The 19862-nt window shown below is 31.7% G+C and overlaps 2 protein-coding genes across 4 annotated transcripts; both read right to left on the bottom strand.

Annotated features, from left to right (window-relative positions):
* Window positions 1-69: 69 nt before the first annotated feature.
* Window positions 70-4175, bottom strand: LOC128677940 (ejaculatory bulb-specific protein 3-like). Of its 3 annotated transcripts, none has more exons than XM_053759115.1 (3): window positions 4057-4175; window positions 2249-2435; window positions 70-663 (listed from the first exon to the last, which is right to left on the bottom strand). In XM_053759115.1, the coding sequence occupies exons 2-3, from the start codon at window positions 2424-2426 to the stop codon at window positions 479-481; spliced, it is 363 nt and encodes a 120-aa protein (XP_053615090.1). In that variant the 5' UTR covers window positions 2427-2435; window positions 4057-4175; the 3' UTR covers window positions 70-478. The 3 variants fall into 3 exon arrangements, with proteins under 3 accessions (XP_053615090.1, XP_053615092.1, XP_053615091.1); XM_053759117.2 differs by lacking the exon at window positions 4057-4175 and adding an exon at window positions 3316-3489; XM_053759116.1 differs by lacking the exon at window positions 4057-4175 and adding an exon at window positions 2899-3022.
* A 1929-nt stretch (window positions 4176-6104) lies between these two features.
* On the bottom strand, window positions 6105-15418 carry LOC128677888 (uncharacterized). Its single transcript, XM_064436554.1, has 6 exons — window positions 15274-15418; window positions 13806-14001; window positions 12885-13069; window positions 8125-8269; window positions 7059-7238; window positions 6105-6368 (listed from the first exon to the last, which is right to left on the bottom strand). Exons 2-6 carry the CDS (start codon window positions 13996-13998, stop codon window positions 6184-6186), a joined length of 888 nt encoding a protein of 295 aa, XP_064292624.1. The 5' UTR covers window positions 13999-14001; window positions 15274-15418; the 3' UTR covers window positions 6105-6183.
* Between the last annotated feature and the right edge of the window lie 4444 nt (window positions 15419-19862).

Genomic DNA, 19862 nt, shown 5'->3' with positions numbered 1-19862 from the left:
ATATCGTTGTATTCGTTTTTATCATATAGTTTATAACATAAGTTCATTGTGAAAATTAATAAATAGACATTGTTATATCAATCATTTATTACAATTATCAGTCGACGCGGTGTTATTTGAAATAAATAACACAAACAACATTTTGTAATCCAATCATAAACCTAACAGATGGTTTAATAAATAAACGAAAATAACCATAATCATACGAACTTTAAAACTACTATGATACCACTGAACTTCGGGCCTTGAATTACTTATAGAGAGCAATGTTCGCTTGTACTGATATCAAAAAGGCCATTAATAACAAACTTAACCTAATTCTGAAATATCTTCGCTTAAAATTTTGATAAGACCACTGGTTCTGAATTCGAAATTAGTAAAAAACGTTTAACTATTGCTGGCTAATAAAAAAATATTTGATTGTAGAGCATTCACTTCGAAATTGTTTGAGATTATGTTCAATAAATGCTACGATTATTTAGCTTCCTTGGATGAATTTGTCGAAGGTAGCGCGATGTTTTCCACTGGGGTCGTTCTTCTTCACTAGCTCGTCCCATTGCTTGGGATGCTTCTGCTGGATGGCCTTGATGACCTTCCTAATGTTGTTCTTCTGTTTCTCTGTGCATTTCCCACACACGGTCTCTATGGCTTCAGGAAGAGTCTCTGTAAAAGTATTTCCGAAAATATTAGTATTACCCATAATTATAGGTTCGTTTCGTCAAATATATTTGTCTGTCCATCCTAATTTTACAACTACTTTTATTTCGAAACTATTAGGACCCAGAAGAAACTTTATAGCTAGATATATTCTATCAACGGCTTTACGAATTTTATATAAAAAAAAATAAATTGAACGTATTCGTGATGGAGGATCTATAAATAAGTCTTTGAAATTATATTGAGATTCCTAAAACCATTTTTGAATTAAGAAGAATTTCAAATTGGTAAAATAACAAAAATTTGATTTTGAGATACCTATATAGCTAACTATGAAAAATATAGTAAATATAGTAATTGTTGCTGGTGGAAAATAATTTGCTACATCCGAAAAATTCCTTATTAATGCTTGGCAAGGAAAAGCTTGAACACTTCATAAGCAAGACCCACTCGCGCTTGTAAACTTTTTCTACCGCTAAAGAAAAGAGAAAATTATTTAACGAAATCATACGTAGTAAAGAACCGCAAATACTCTACCTAATATAAGATAAATCTTCTTCTAAAAACAAAAACGTAGGTGAATCTCGGTAAAACTCATAACAACTGGCACGGTCTCGATAGCTCAGTGGTTAAGATGTTCGGATAGACCCCCTGTCTAGTGGGTTTATTTTCAGCTCGATTCCAAAATATTTTCATCTCATTATTATTTTCAAAATTAAGTTAAAAGCATGTGTGACATGTATAACAAATCCATAACATTTGTCCAAAAGTAGTAGAACAAGTTCTTAAAGTTTGCTTTCCGAATAAGCCTTGGCCTCGTCCCCTTTATAAACTGCCTTTTAAAGGACGATCATATTTTATCCTCTATTGGGTAATATGCTATCATTATGTAGCGATATTCGATAGATATATCATATTCTACAATTTACGATTCTAAGATATATATATATAAATACATATTGACAAATCACATAAATCGAGTTAGTCTAAAAGTTCGAGATTTATGTTATGGTATACAAACTCAACGATATAATGTATACATATAAATAATGTATGTATGTATACGATAAATGTTATACATAACATATGCATAAATATATGAACATCCCTGTGAATATCTTAAGATGTACCACAATTTGCGCAAAATATTTGCGAAGACTTTACGAGGTAAGTACATTATTAATTCTAAGAAAACAAACAACTTTAAATAGTCATAAGATAAAGTACATGGTGTGAGAATTAGTAGACAAACATTATTTGTTGACGTCAATAAATTGTTGAAAACCGTTAAATAGGTTTCTAGTTAGGACGATATAACATCACTTAATGACGTCAAAAAATCACTTAAAACTAAGTCTACTGCCGATTCATTGAGTAATATGTAATATAGAATTTGTTGGTTTTAACTGACTGAATGATCGAAAACTGGTCAAATACAATGTTATTGATCTCTTGATAAGCTACAGTAATGATATATTATTAATTCTAAATACACGTTTTTTCTAACGCTGCTTTTGTTTGGAATTTTTTTATTAGTTATTTATAAATTCTTCTTTCAATATTTAAGAAGTAAAAAATGTAATTTACTTACTTTTGAAGTCGGCTCCTTCTGGAGTACACCTTCCTTTGTCCAAGAAACAATTGATATACGCCTTAAGTAGTCTATCATTAGTGATCAGGGTGTCTACGTCAAAATTGTCATATTTTGAGCTGTATTTATCAGCTGCAAATGCAACTGCGATAAGGCAAGCAAACACTGCTATTCTCATTTTGTTATTCTGTAAAAAAAATTATATATTATTTTTTTTGTTCACCGATAATGCAAGGCAGTGTGTGACTATCGCACAAAATAATCAGTGTGGCAAGCTGGCCTAGCTGTGATCAGAATTCAAATTAGGCTCTTATAAATCCAATTGAAATTAAAATACAATCAACTCAACATCAACGATAAGAGTATTATTAACAAGTCCTCAATTGCTACAACTGAAGTCGTAATTTGTGTTTAGTAGTTCATGGGTAAATCATTATTTACTTCTTGAAAATACAGTCGTTTGGCCTAAATTTAAAATTATTTACGGTTAAGTATATAAGATTATCGTCGTGTTTCAATAATGAAATAGAATTGAAATATTTTTGACACTTTCAAACGCAAATCTTTCCACGCAAGCCATCATCACATCTTTCACAAACACTCCGATAAATTTGACAAATTTTTCAGTCCAATACAATTCGTTCACCCACCTTTTACTCTCTATAATAGGTCCAAAGAACTAGCATTGGCCGAAAGCGACAGTGCTTTATATTGACGATGGTATAACCACTACCTTCGTGCAGTCGCAGGTCAATCACAAAGATACGTATATTCAAAATTAAACCTTCGCTTCTTTAAATTAAGATCTGTTCTCTTATCGAGCCAATAAAATCTTGGAACCTTTTTGTGCATTGTTGATGAAATGTCGCGAGGCAAAACATATCATATGTTGCTGCAAGTTACCAGGAAACTTAAGCAATTTTGAATACCGAATTTACCCGAATGAGGAAAACTGCTAAACTTGTGGGTAATTTTCAGGAAGTAACAACCTAGCATTCAGGTTGTGAGAAATTATTAAATTTATTTATTTCTTTTTGTTATTATTTTATTATTATAAGAACACTTACTGCACTAGAAAGTTAACAGAAGTGTTGTAAATGGTTTAATTTTAATTATTATCTTTTATTCGTATTAAAAGAAAATCACAAAATAAACCAAACATTAGGTAAATTCCTATCCCTGTGAGAAACAACACCAAAAATCACTGAAATTTTCTAGATATATTTGTATGAAAACCATGCACTTTGCGGTATCTGAAAACATTTTGACTGTTAAAACAATGTAACACCTTTTGATGGCGTTATAAAAAACGATAAGAGTTTTTCAGGTATTACAATTTGACCGTTTTATTTAGGTTATTTCATGTGAAGTAAACGCAAGCACGTACACTATATACACAGTAAAAAAATATCTGATTTCATGAAGAGTCAATCTCCTAGTTACACCATTTAAAAAGTAAAGACATTTTTTAAGGTCTACCTCGTCTCGTATTTATGTAGATATTCCTGTAATAGATATTTAGAAGTTTTAAAGTTAAAATCTATAAAGCCTTTTGTTAAAGAGTTAGGGCATCAGACTTTCAACGGTGTAAAAAATATAGGTAGTTCTTGGCAATAACATGAAATCAAATTTTGTGGACTAAACAAGTTGCATTTGCGAATGCATTTTGACGGTTAGTATGACTTCCAGGATCATCTTCCGAGATAACTCTAACTACTAACTAGATAGAAAAAATCTTTTTTTTTTCACAACTTTTACCCCAAAATTTTATTTTATACGAAAATATTTCTAAAATATAATTTACTTACTCGAAGGTGTCGATTTTTTTCCACCTGTCCAATAAGTGACGAGTAATTTGCATTTTAAGCGCAAATATATATGTAGTTGAAATGATAACTCATTACTACCGTATTAGTTAAGAGGGTATGTTCAGTATGACGCAGAATTTTATTTTACATAAAAGTATATAACTAATACTTTATTTCCATAAAATACCAAAATTCACTACACGCCTATATTTTCGTAAACTAACGCAATGGGAAGGAGTTACCAGTGTACGCATAAATGTACAGGTAAGATAAAAAACAGAATCCATACTGCGAGAGGCGGGGAAATATTTTCAGTGCGAATACAGGGTCTTATTTAAGAGTCAAAGCAAATAAAATTATATTAGCTGCGCTCCTCTGAGATATAAGACATTTATTCATTGAAATGAGGCCGGCAATGCGACCTCCTTGGTGTGTTTACTTACCATCAGGCAACCCAATCGCTTGTTTACCGCCGTGAGCCATAAAAATCTAAATCCTAGACAAGTTCATAATTCGGTTTTAGTGATATTTAGTTCATAGTGGCATTGCCAAACAGCAGGGTTGGCTGACAAGATGACATAGGGACATTATAACTGCCAATGTCTAATAAAATTATTTTTTCCAAAACCTAATAATATCAATATTAGAGTACAATCACTTTACAATGTACAAATCTATCATGTATTTTACAATACACGTATTACAATATATATTCGACGTAAAAAATTAATAGCTTCAGAAATTGAAAATATATTTTGTATAAATAAGCCCGTCGAGCAACTATTGTCTTAACATTTTCAAACTATTACAAGAAAATATACTTAGTTTTTTTTTCTTGTATACATACGCTGATACCAGAAGTCAGATCCCGATGTGCATTATCCACGAAAATTATTTTTATTCCAATTTAAAATCCGAACTTGTATTTATTATACATGTTAGGTGTCTTATATATACATGTTGAATGTAAATTAGAGACGGATGCGAATTTCTAACAAAAGGACAAAATCATATACATACTTGAATACATATTTAAAAATAAGTTAGCGATAAATAATATTTAGTTTATTTACTTATTAATATGTCTCATTTTATCAAGTCCATGCAAAAGATATTACATTTTTTTTAGTTCCTCATAAGATTGCTGAATTTTAATTTATCCAAAATTATCTACTCATATGAATGAACGTCATCAATATACTCTTCACAACTACGTGGGAAAATAGGTAGAAAAGAACATGTAACATGGATTCCGAGTGACGCTCTTTGTGAAGTCAATGTACCAAATACATTTTAAAAAATATAATTTCTATATATTTTAAGCTTAATGTTGGTTATTAGTACTTACGTAATAGTATATGTTATTGTTACTTACGTAATATGTATTTTTTATTTTATTCTTATACTGGCTTTTGCCCGTGTCTTCGCCCGAATGGATTTCCCACGGGAATATTTATTTTTCCGGTAAGGGTACCCTATGTCCTTCTACGTACTTCAAACTACCTACATGTATGCAAGATTTCAAGAAGATTGTGTGAAAAGGTTATAAACAAACTTACTTTCACATTTATAATATTAGTTAAGAAGTTGCATTAAGATTAGGATTTCTTCAATATATTTTAAGGAGAAAAGGAAATCTGCATGGGGAGCAAGGGTTTCTAATTTCTAAAGTAATCTAACACACACTGTTCTCATGAAATAAGAAGAAATGGAAACGAAACGAGCATAGAAAGGTGTATGAGCTAACACAATAATATCACAATATCGATTTACTTAACAAATACTATGTTGATATGAAAAGCGAATATAGATAGAAAATTAAACATGTTAGTACAGTCCACGTAAATAATATTTTTTCAATAGCTGCTTATTAGTTAGTCACCGTCTACAGACACTAAAAAATTACATGGTAGTAACTCTGAAAAACAATTAGATGAATAATATGTTAATGACTATTTACTCGGTTGTTTCCAGTTTAATATTTCTTTATTTTTATTAATGAACAAAATAAGTACTTATTTGAAAATAATTATATTAAAAAATCGAGAAAAAGACAAAGTATCATATATATTTATAATACATATTCCTGAATAAAAGAAATTAGTACGTAGATGATACAAATATTATTTAAGCAGTAGCGATGGCCGTCTCTAGAGGCAGGCTGTATTTTCCTTCAGGATCATAATGCTTCTTCAGTTCTTGGTACTGGTCGGGCAACTTTTCCTTTAGAGTTTCAATATACCTCTTCAGCATGTGTTTCTGAACTTGATTACATTTAGCGCAAGCCTGTTCGTAAATTTCGTGCAAGTCGGCTGAATAAAAAAGAAATAATTTAAATGTTAAAAATGTAATGTATGTCTTCCAAATGGATAAATTTTCTAAAATTAGAGTTGACAAAAAATGCTTTGGTACAGATTTTTTAGGAATTATATACACAAAATATACCCCCAAATTAAAGTCATAAAAGAGATATTGTAACTCGTACAAACCACACAATGCAAGTTAAAAATACTTGAAGGCACGTGATAAGGACAAACATAAGTTAAGAGCTAATAACTGCATGGAATACAAAGGTGAAGTTTAATGACTAAGTACAAATAATGCAAAGGTCTATTAGAACATTTTAAGAAAAACCCTCATAAACATGCATGTCGTTTACTAGAACATTAAATTAAAAGTGCTAGAGATTTTTATTGCTAGGTGCGTAAAAATGTGGTAAAATATTGGATCAATTCAAACGTAACCTAATATAATATTTAACTGTATTTTACTTAAGCAAAATATGAAAGGCAGCCTAAATGACTATGCGCGCCACGAGATTTGGCGTTGACCTGGCGATTCTATAGTTTGCCTGTGCAGTAGACGATTTAATGGTAATTTTGCTATTGCGCAGGCAAACTAATGACACGCCAGGCCAACTCACGAGAGTTTGCCTGGCGTGTCATATTGGTTGCATAACCGTAGTGTTCATAATGTGCATTGTACTAGCTAAAAATACAAACCTCTGAAATGGCTGGAGTTATCGTCACAGTCGGTGTTATGGACGAAGCATGAGGTATATTTCTTCAGAGTATCCGTGTCATTGACCAGCGCTTCGACGTCGATGTCGTCATGTGAGGTCTCATACGAAAGGACTAACACCACCATCGAAAACAACACCAGAACAGTCTTCATCTTGATCTCTGCAAAGAGAAAATGTTGCCATAAGTATATAAGGAATGAATAACTAGGGCACAAAATATGAAGAATCGAACCATTAACCAGTAAAAAAATGTTAAAAGGAAATTCTGTCAGTTTCCTGACCATAATCGCGGAGTGAGTAGAGTGTTGCAAATTACTATTATTAACAATTAAATATTATTAATTAAATTAATATGACACTCCCAGAAACGTACTTACCAGTACTGTCCCTACATAGTGAATTTCTAGAAATATTCGCAGTTTTGAGAGAAGAGGTTCCCTAATTACGGTATTATAAGATATAACTACGGTGAAATTAAATAAAATTATCGTATCGCCCTAAGTTGGTAAATAACATGATTTTGATTATATATTTTTTCTTTTGTACTTGTACTATTGACACAAAAAATACTTTAAGCAGCTTTTCTCGAAGAGCTTTTTATAATAACAGTACAAGTGAAAAATCTACATAGCCAAAACAAGTATTGTAGTGGAAAAGTTACATATTTGTTTAATGTTGAGTATAAAATTTTTTTAATTTCTGTATAATTTTATTACGTAAAGATAATAAAGTTCGTGACTTATCAATTCGTTATAAAATTGAACTACTCTGCACTTAATTATGCAATACATCCTCTAATATTATAGAGGTAAATGCGAAAGTTTGTGAGGATGTACGTGTTTATGCACAAATGTTTATTACTTTCACACAAAATCTTCTGGACGGATTGTTATGAAATTTGGTATAACCATAACAATACTTTTATCCCGAAATTCCCACATAAGCGAAACCCCGGAATGCAGCTATTTATTTATATATTTAGGTACACATAAATTACAATAGCAATTGAATCATATGACATAAATGTAAATTAAAAACTTACGCACGTGTATTATGTGTTTGGTTACTGCAATGTTTCATGTATCTTATCTTAGGAATAAACTTGACCGCTCCTTTTATACGAATACAGAAAATTCTAGCCAGACAAGGTTCTTTAGAATTATAAAAATTGTACCTATCACCTTCAAGTGTCTACAATATCAATTTTGAGGATATGAACGTGATTGTTTAACATAAACAGTTCTTTTCAAGTTATTCCACGATCCATCTAAAACCAATCCGTAATGTTTTGTATTAATTAAGTATGATAGTAACTTTGCCGGGTTCCGCACCCAAAGAGGACCCCAAGGAGGTAGGAAAGGGCTTCGCTGTCTTTCTACTTTTCCGTCGTTCTCGAGGATGTATCTCATGAAAACTGAGGAAATTTTTCACGGAAATTGTATTTCAAGATGTAATAAAACTTTATAATTCTTTTAGATATGAAAATGGAAAGCATGTAAGTATTATCTATTGGAATTACAGTGATTAAAAATAAACAAAAATGGTTACATCACATAATTGAGAAGGAAATCAACAGATGCAGTAAAAAGGCAATTGTTAATTTAATATGCATGTTTATTAAGGTCAAGGTGTTTCATAATTTTCTCTGACATAATCTGAACTTGTTTATTAAGAAGTTACAGGGTAACTGTTACCACAGCATAATGAAGAATATATAATAGTACAGTCACCTACACATGGTGATAAGAGAAAATTGGGGTTTCATTCAATAACAAATCATTTCAAATGTAATATAAACAGATCAACGTACAATATATTCAAAGAATAACACCCGCATTAATGATGTCTACATCAAATGTTTACCTAATTATTTAATTATCCGTTCTAAAAATACCTACACTTTTTTTATAGCCTAAGTTTGCACTGGGCTGCGATGGGCATAATGGCTGAGAAAGTAACCGGGAAAACGTTCGAATGAAAAACCTACTTCAATATAATACTATAGGTACTTTTATATCTATGCAATAAGAAACTGACAACTGTTTTTAAAAAACTGGGTATTACCTTATGATATCACTTTCAGTTTTAGGTAAAATATATATAACTGTATGTCTACTGCATGCTTCTGACTTTCATTTGATCTGAACTAGCTTTGCCCGCAACTTCGCCCGTCTTCATTCGTGCGTACGCTCATAACTTATTATTATCGGTATCTCGGGATCTAAGCAACATATTTCGGGATCTAAGCAACATATTTCAGGATCTATGCAACATATTTCGGGATCTAAGCAACATATGGCTATGAAACCTATATAAGATTTTAAGTTAGACCTTTCTCTATACATTTGTAAAAACAGCAACAACAAACATACACACAGACAAATTTTTTTTTGTCCTTAATTATTATTTTTTAAATATCTCCATAGCCACTTACAGTAAAGTTTTATTAAAAGTATGTATAGAAGATAACTACAAAGTTTTTCAACGTATGTAATAAGCAAAGTTTTACAGAAACAAAGTTACATGTAAAATAGTCCAGGGGTTTGTTTTAAACACTGTAACTTAAAATCGTGAAATCCAATGAAACCTAGGTACCATTTCGATTGTTACAATATAATTGACATTTAAATTATTGAGTAAGATAATCATTACATGTTCTCTTATTGCTTGGATGTAACATTAAAACCTTATCTTTTATTCACTAATTTCCGCTTATAAAAATATAAATATATTGGTAAACCTAATAAATCAAGAAATCAACACATGATTTTAAAAAATGTTATCTATAATTAAGTTACTTACATGTGTAGGGTCTCCGCAGTAATGCTTTACTCGAATGTAATGAAACAGGGTATGTTATGTTCGAATATCTTAACGACTTCTGATAATATTATGATTTGTGTACCTACTTAATAATATAAAATTGTTTTTTTCCACTACATGATAATATAATGGCCTAGTTTTATTGCTTTATCAATTAAACTAGGGAATATGACATCCATACTAATCGATAATTTTCTGTATTAAGCTTATATAGATACTTTAGTAAATTGTAAAATAAAATTTGATTTCCACACAATGCCAAGAACATCATATTTATTATCCTAAATCCGTAAGGATTTATTATTTCGACGCTCGGTGCAGTTGGCTCTGCTGCATACAAAATACCTATTGCATTTATACCTACCTATACCTATACAACCACATCATTTAAGATAGTATACTTGTAGATAAATACGCTATATTTACATCTTTTTAGCCGACTTCAACGCGAGGAGGAGTTCTCAATAAGTTGCGGTTTTAATTTTATTTTTTGAGGTACCTACGATTGACACAAGGCTAGGCCGATTTGAAAAACCCAATTGATCTCACGCTACCTTAGGTGCTAACAAAGAGTATATAATGCACTAGGTGCCATGCCAATACATTTTTCTATATCTAATACTCACTATCTCATCTAATTGAATTTATATCACTGGTTTGAGTGTAAAAACACTAAAGTCGGCGTGTTAACACACACATGTATTTGCATTTAATTACTAACTACTATATCTATATATATAAAAGCGAAAAAAACTCACTCACTCACTCACTCACTCATGTATCACGAAATCTCGAAAACGACTGAGCCTATAAAGATGAAATTTGGCAGATAGGTAGATTGTGACTAGAAAACGCCCTCCAAGAAAGGATATTTCGAAATTATGGAATTTCGAAATGGGATATACCCTATAGGGATGGCCCTAAAGGAGTGAAATAGGGGTTGCCAGTTTTTATGAAACTTCGTAATTTTTGAACTGAGATACATTACAATTTTGATTTAAATTTGTATTTGGTAAAAAATAATAATCCATTGATTCGATTTTGAAAATTACATCCCTATAGGGGTGAAATAGGGGTTGCAAGTTTGTATGAAACATCGTCATTTTTGAAGTAAGTCACATGATTATTTTATTTAAATTTGTATTTGGTAATCTATATAGTTAATAAAATATAACTAGATTTTTGAAAATTGCATCTGTAGGGGAAATTTATGCGAAACTTTATTATTTTCGAAGAGAGGTCCATGAAATGTTCGGCACTCATTACGGGAAGCGGCAGTGGTACACGTAGCGAGAAATGGGATGGAACATGTCGCGGAAAAAGACATGGGACAATTTGTAAGAAACGGAACAGGACAAGTTTCGGAACGAGACACGTAGCGGCAAAAGCTAGTGTATACTTATTGAATTTAGCAAGCAACCTTTGCGATGTCGGTCTTTTAAGTCTTTGCTATTCCAATTTCAAATCTTGCCTAAAAATACAGACAGTCCATTATAAATCTATGGTTTTAGGTACCTACCTGTTAGTTTTAGGAGAAAATCCTCCATGATATCCTATCCTACATGGAGAAAATTATTATCTGAAGTTAAAATTCAAATACCATTGTTCCAATTATTATTTTTTTGTTAATGCTTATAATAGATAGCATGCTCCTAATTTATTGATTTTTAGCTTATTTAATTGATTATTAGGTTTTTTTAACACTATTTTTATGTATTCATGTTATCGCAAATAATTTTTTCTTTCGTTTTTTTTTCTTTACAAGGAAGCCATCCTATACTGCACCCTCTTTATTATTCTTCTCTAATAATCAAAACTTATAACTCTATAATAATAATAATAATAAACTAACTCCGAAGTTGGTGGCATCGTCTCATCTGCTATATTTTGCAAACATAGCTTAGAAGGAACACTCCCGTCGGGGGTTGAAAACTGCTGTTTTATGCCGACCCCACAATAACGTCAAACGCCGACGCGACATTGACATTGCATAGTTCGTATGAGTGTTTTTATTTACCGCAATGAAAAACCAGCAATGTATGCCGAATCCGTCAAAATTCGGCAAACTTTTCTGCCAAAGTGTAAAGCCGGCATTATTGTACATGTATTACAATTACGAGTTAGAGTCCACGCTACGAAAGAAGTCCTTCAAACGCGGCGCTAGCGTCGTTGACAACAACAAGGTGGCCAATCTGTTTCCATAGATAGATAGTTTCACTGAATACTGAAGTTCCACATATTACCACGAAATTTTGTGGCACGTGCTCTAAACTAGATCATTACCGATATCTACCTTTATAAAAAAATACTTATACACACACAAGGAAATTAAATTTAAAATATCTTACACGTAATTCACGGAATCCATGTTAACTAATCTACATAATTTCCAAGTGTTGTAAACATTTCGAGGTTATCTAAGGTCTTTGAATATTTGTCGACCATTTAAAAATGAATACATTGCATCTTGTTATAAAATATTTAATAACAAATAAATTACCTTACAATTAGTGTGATGTTGAGCGAAAGATGTAGGTAATATTATGATCGTCGCATTTAGGTTGCGTTACTAAAGGTTATAAAAGGATTAGGTTACATACAAAAGTATATTTCCATAGACATATAAAAAGAGTATTTTCAAAGCTATGTCTACACCTAAGGCACACGAGCAACGAATGTGTTGTTACTGTAAAATGAAAAAATAATTCGTATTCTTTGGCCCGGCGTAGATATAGCAAAACATTTTTTTATGCGGTCATTGTTTTTTCTTTCCTATTTACCAAGGTTTCTGGGTAAAGTAATTCAGGTAATATTATTTTTGCCCTGTTATTCATAAAAAGTTAAAGCATACTTTAAGCCACAATATGTTTTGTCACTATCGCCCTTTACAATATTTGACATTGACGGAACGAGACAAAACATAATTTATTACAGATGCTTTAACTTTTTTATAAAAAAGGGGTTGGTCTTTGGATTTCGTTTAGTCAGTGCCTTGGAGGAAGGCGTCAAATTGTGCCTTGTATTTCCGTTCCGGGTCGTTCTTGTTGACGAGCTCCTCCCAGATGTCTGGCAGCTTGGTCTGGAACGCCTTGATGACAGTCCTCACCAGCACTCTCTGCTTCGGCGTGCAGCGCCCGCAAGATGTCTTCAAGGCTTCCGGGATCACCTCTGTAAGACAACAAGGTGCAATGTGACAATATGGAATTTATATAAAGCTTAATATAACGATATTAATTACGCACAGTAAAATTTTACGAAAGCAAAGATTATATATAATACCTGGAAGTATTATGATAATATGAAACTAGCTTTAGTCGAATGGACAGTGTGTAGTGATTTTGTAAGGGTTAAGTTTTTTCCTTTTAGTGTACGGAATCCTAAAAACTATTAACGAAATCTTTAACTAAACGATTAACTAAAGCTTCCCAATGTGGAACTTTCTGGGGCGAATCGGCACTACTCTTTGAAGAGAAGTGCCCAATTCGCCCCATAAACTAACCTACCTTAGCTTAGGTTCCTATATGCAGTAATATGCGTAGTGTAAATAAGTAGGATAGGTATATATAATATCGAAATAAAATTTTGATAATCATGTTATCGAGATTCGATAATATGACTTATTTACAAGTGCGTAATATATTTGTTTACTAACTAATAACATAAACACGGATGTTATGCGTGGGTTTTGTGAACGAAAAGGGTATTTATTTATTCCAATTGTTGATATAACAATTTTATAACCAGTAAAAACTCTATAGACGTTCGCGTTGATGTTGCTCACATTTTTTTTAATTCAACAATTGTTTCAGGTGTTCCGGCATAAAAGTCTTTAAAAGAAGGTTCCAACACCTATGGTATCAACACGTTAAGTTTCCTAAACATTTTATTTTATATATGAACTTACTTTTGAAGTCCGAGCCCTCAGCAGTGCAGGGCCCCTCGTCGAGGAAGCACTTGCCGTAGTTCTTGAGGAGTCGAACATTCTCGGCCAGTTCTTCGGCGTTGAAGGTGTCATACTGCGGGTTATAGAAACCCGCCTCCTCAGGGCGCGCCACCACCGCTGCAACCACCACGCACAGCACTGCGATTGTTTTCATTTTCTGGGGGAAAAAAAACCAATGATTACTGTTATAATGTAACAACGCAAGATGGACATCTTGGCTTACTCTGTAACTCAACAAAATATAAAGTGTTACATTTCTTTATACGCGAAAGTTTCAAAATTGATCATGATAGAATGATTTTGACACGGATTCAGTTTGAAGTTTATATTCTATACAGGATTGGATAGCAGGCTTTTTGGTGGGAGTTGAGAATAAGTTGAGATTCCGAAATAAGTCTTTATATGACTAATATGACTTTAACAGCTGTGCAAAAAAAAGAAGCAGCTGGTATATTCTTTAGTTTTCTTGGAAGCAACAAAATAATAATCAAACATGTGACTTTGCACTTATTTATATTTTATTTTGTTTTATTAGTTGTATTTTTAATAAATGAATTTTGTTAAATAAATTAAAAATAAATTGTGAAAGATCAAACATAAGTTTATTTTTTATTTTTATATTATTATATGTATAGATAAGACATTAATGTAGGTGTATATGGAGTTTGTATCGTATTTTGTGGTTGGCAGACAATTTCTTGGATCAGCGATTCAGTGAAATCTGGTTATTATAGATAGCTTTAACTAATTTAATATTGAAGTACAAATAGTCTGTAATTGATTTTCCGGTCAAATTAAAAAAATACAAACTAGTTAGTTTCGTACCTACTAAAAATACGAAACGACTGCTGCTGAGAAGAAATGCCGATAAATCTCGAACTGTATCACTATCATGCCAAAAGGACTCATTTGATTAGCTTTTGACGGAAAATCAATTTTTTTTTCATTAAAATCAAAGTTTACAAGTTTGAATACATCAAGTGACACTGGCATCAACAGTTGGTCCTTCGAGATATTTATTCTATAAGAAAAAATAATCTTATTAACATACCTCTCAAATATTCACGGTCAACAACTTACTTTGCAAAAAGCTGGTTGATGCTTCAAACAGGTAGTTAAGTCTACCGAAATCAATGTTCCAAAAAGAATATTTCAATTTATTTTAATCATCTATAAAGAAAGTGCCTTTGTGTTATGAAAATGTTTTTGTCTAATCTTCCACGCGAAATATTATAAACATTTTAAAGAATATGTTTTTTGGTTGTTTATTGTTTAATTTCCTTTCAAAAAATTTTGTAAATTTAAATTATATAAATCATTAAATTAATATAACTTAATTCAGGATCATATTATTATTATATAGCAAATTAATATTTTATGTACACTATATATGTATGTATATTTATTAATTAAAAATTTGGTAACTCACGTGATAAGTCGGTTCCCGTCTGTACTAGTACTGTTGATTGTCTCACCTGGCATCTTATATATAGATATAAAGCAGGAAAACGCCTGTGTGAATCGTGTACAAACAAATAAAGCCACATTAGAGCAAGCCCATGAACAACAGACGCCGGCGGATCCAAAGTTGTGGGCAAGATGGGCATGTTAAACAAAACAAAAAAATTTAATAGAAAAAATTGTTTACACAAACTTTTTAAAGCTTTATCTTTATCTATTATACTATAAAGAACTATGTCCTCCAAGCAATTTTAACCGTCATTCATTGTTGTTACTCATATCAATATTCCAAATAAAAATTCTGCGTAACTTCCATATTGGGAGGGAAAAGAGACAATACACATTAGATATTCTAATAAACATAATCAAAGATTTAACGAACTATACTAACGTAAATGATTAAGGTTTACATAATTTCATAACTAAATTCATAATTACTAAACCACTCACTTAGTAATACCGTTTAACTTTAAAAGTCGCACCTTACCATCAGCGGTATGACCGCAGCGGGTTGACGTGTTGAATTTCACTAATTTTCTGTGACTGTGTCTGTGACCCCAATCTTCATAGAGTGCTGGATCCGCGCCTGAAGAGACGCAAACGTAGACGCAACCGCCCGTGAATCATGACGTCAGTTTTGGTTCTTAAACCTCTTTTTTTGTATGTGTGGAAACTTTTGAACTTTGAAACCTTAAGCTTGTTTATAATCTGACGGACACGGACACAGACAAAAGCTAGTCATTTTATGACTAGCTTTTGTCCGTGGCCCGCCCCGTTACAGGTATCCTTTCTTCAGCGAATTAGACTGGAAGCTGTTATTTATTTATGGATCTCCTACTGATCAACTAAAAAAGCATTACCTACCTTATACTTATCATATTTTTAGGTACATTTAGTTTATTTTGCCATAATCGTATATGCCAGTAATTAGGTAGGAGCTTGTTTGTAGCTTTGGTAAATATAATTTAATTTAGAATATGACGTGAAAAAGTGCCTGTGAAGGCCTAATTTCTGAATAAATTATTTGATTTTGATTTTATACAAAGGTCTAATTTCTTAATCCTAATGGATATTTTATTACCAAATGTATTAAAGTTCAAGTAAACAATATTTCAGAATTCCAGGTCCTTCAGTTTTATCAGTAAATTAATCTTTATTATAACACGTAGGTAATATGTACAGTCTATTTATAGATCACCAAAATACTAATGCGAGAGGCTCACCAAAATATTGTTTCATAATTAACTTGAGATGGTACAAAATAATTAGAAAAAAGTCAACGCTAAAAATACTAGTATAAGCCGTTAAATTCATATTTGATATACGTGATTTCGTATAGTATTATTTATTTTGTATGTTACATGTTAAGTATTACAGTCTGTGGTTTAAACTTGGTGGAAATCTATGCCATTTCCAAGTAGGTAGTTGACTTTTTCTTAGTCATTACTGAGCATATCATTACATTGCAAAACACTTCCGTAGTCAGTGTCAATGCAGCCGGAACTTATAATAATAACATCATTATTTTAGCTACTGACCAATGTAATCTGCACTAGGTATACACAATATTTACAAAAACGTTTTCGCAAAATGCATAAAATCAATAATTACTAAGTGATAATTGAATTGACTTTATGCGCCAAAATTGTATTTGAAATGTGTATTTTATTGTTTTAATATCATTATCAGGTTATTCCTACTGTTACAGAAACCAAAAAAACCACTAGTGGTTATCGGGAAATGCAAAAAGGATGTGTAATTCCCGACCGTCTATCCCATCTTCATGTCTCCCCGTGCAGGCGCCTCACGCTCTTTAGTCGCATAAAGTCCACTAGGTGGTGTATAAGAATGTCACCTGTATCAAAATTAGGTACCACAGTATCAGAATGGTTATTTCTAATGCTTGTATCTACGAGCAGCTAGGCGAACCAGAAAGCTATGAGAGTCAATCCTATTTAAAAGGGAAGTATAAATATAATAACATTGTAGTTCTCTACGTTCCATGTGTTCTTTGGTGTTATTTTCCTTTAGTCAACCATATATCTCACGAATAAACTAGTCGGAAGTAACTATTTAATTCATAAGGGACAAATGGAATGACCGTGCAATGTGTATTATGTTAGCAATAACTGAGATTATATGCGGCATAATCCTAATGTATATATATAGAATAGTCAAAGAGTATATATATATATATATATATAAACCTCTTTCCTATAAATTAGGTTAGTTGGTTAGGTGTGATATTTTTCTTTATAATTTCGTTATATAAAAGCATATAACGTATCGTTTGAATTTAGCTTTTTCGCTGGTAGAGTACGTAAATTTATGGTCGGTAACTAAATCCAAAAACGGTCTTCCCAAAGCTCAAATATTTTTGAAAGAACTATCCAACAACACCTCTATACTATAGGAAAGACGAAAATAATCCCACTCCACTTGTAAAGAAGGTACCACAAAAATTTGGTTTGTTCAAGATATTTTTAACCACTTTATCGGCGTGATTAATGTGTATACCAAATTACATCATTCTAGTACTAATGTTTTTTGAGCTATTTTAGACCGCGGACCAATAATGATAACGACGTCTGTAGGTCTACACAGACAAGGAACCCTAAAAAATGTGAAGCCGAAGTATTCCGCGACTCTTACTTTTCCCGGCTCTGACTCCCTCGTAATTGGTGATATATTAACAGTCAATGTGTCCAAAAAGTTTATCGCACATGAGGGAACATAGATCGCAAACGAATTACAAAATCTTTGTTTAAAGACACCAGTTAGCTTCGGAGTCAGAGGTTATCCACCGCCGAGCTCGGAGACCAGTGTCAATATTAACTGGGTATATAAATCATACTTTTAATTTTGCTAATCAGTATCTCACAGTTTTACAAGGGATATATTTCTTGTCTCAAATATGAACAAAACATTGGTAAGTGTATTTTTAACTATTCGATTACTTTTAACAAAGACATTTTTAGACCTAATTGATTGTTACCATAAAAAATGTTATTTTATTTTTTGGATAGCTAAGTAAATATATGTTGAATGTAGGTAGTGTAGTAAACTAGTAATGTACTCATTAAAAAATCGTATAAAAATGTTGCCTTTGAGTAAAGTTATTTAAATTTATATTTCTAATACCCACTATATTTTCCCTACAAAATAAATTGCAAAACTACTCAAAGATTTTTTAGAAACTGTGTCTACTCTCAATTATCAATCTGCTAGAGCTTGAGTGATATGATAGATAATGTTTAGGTGTATCTAATTGAGCAATAACTCAATAGTCTAAGAGTGAGTTGCACCAGTCAACTTTGACGTTAACTTTAACGTGCATAGAAAAACGCTAAGTACGCAATTTTGTCTGACCGTCAGTTGCGTGCAGGTCAAAGTCAACGTCAATGTTGCCTGGTGCAACTCATCATAAATTTACAAATAATAATTTAATAATACATAAATTTTCTTACCTAACGCATACTTATATTTAAAACGCTTATTTCAGATCGTGTTGGCTTTAGTAGCCCTGTTTACAATCAGCGCGGCCAAGCCTCAAGGTAACTTAAAAAATGTTTAAATAAAACCTAATTATATTACTTATTTGCTTAAAATTATGCGTCACGTCACGCTCCGTACACTATGTGAAGAAGTTCCTAACATTGAGACTACAAAGTTAATTATAATTATAAAAAAATACGTTATAAGTTATTATATTCTTAAGAATATAAATTTTACTGACTGAACTTATACTGACAGAAATTAATTAGTCTTAGGTATATGTGTTTATGTTATTGAGTTTGCTCTCCAATACCACGAAACCAAACGTTATAGGTACCACTTTTTGCTGTTTTTTTTAGTTGATTCTATTTTTAATACACTTACTTATATTTACTACACTGCGATGTAACTTCAATTTCGTATGCCTAGGACGGGAATTTTAGTTCCTAACATGTCCCGTCGGAGTTATTCATTGTGAGACAATAATAAACTATGACATGGTCTCATGACAGGTGGAAAGATTCGTGTGATCTCAAGTGAATACAACTATTTTGCCGTTGCCAAGTCACGTTGAAAGTACATTAAAATATCACAGATAATATAAACACTCTCTCTAAATTTAACGACGATATCATCTTGTTTCAGTTTCAGTCGTTGATGGAGGTAAGTTGATGTAGAGATCACACAGCAGTTTCTTATTTGTAAGGAATCTTCATAATGTCATCATCAGCATTATTCCCTGTATTCTTGTGTCTGTCCGCAGATTTGCTCTGAAACTATAAAACCTAAATAGCTATAATTTTTCATGAGTATTATTACTACATTATGAAGCGGACGGTAAATTAAAAAAAACCTTTTTAGGTGTTTTTTATAATATTTTTCTTTAATAATGAGATAAAAAATTCCCGCTCGATTCCAGAATTTTTTCATCTCATTATTATCTCCAAAATTAAGTAAAAACTAAAAAGCATGTGTTTATCAAACTAAAAGTTTTTTCTCTATTATGCTTTATTCATCATTTATCGTAATAAATAATAATACAAATATAGTAGATTATTATAT

The sequence above is a fragment of the Plodia interpunctella genome, chromosome 18 (assembly GCF_027563975.2).
Source record: "Plodia interpunctella isolate USDA-ARS_2022_Savannah chromosome 18, ilPloInte3.2, whole genome shotgun sequence".
NCBI classification, from domain to species: Eukaryota; Metazoa; Arthropoda; class Insecta; order Lepidoptera; family Pyralidae; genus Plodia; species Plodia interpunctella.
This window is presented reverse-complemented; position numbering and strand designations above follow the sequence as displayed.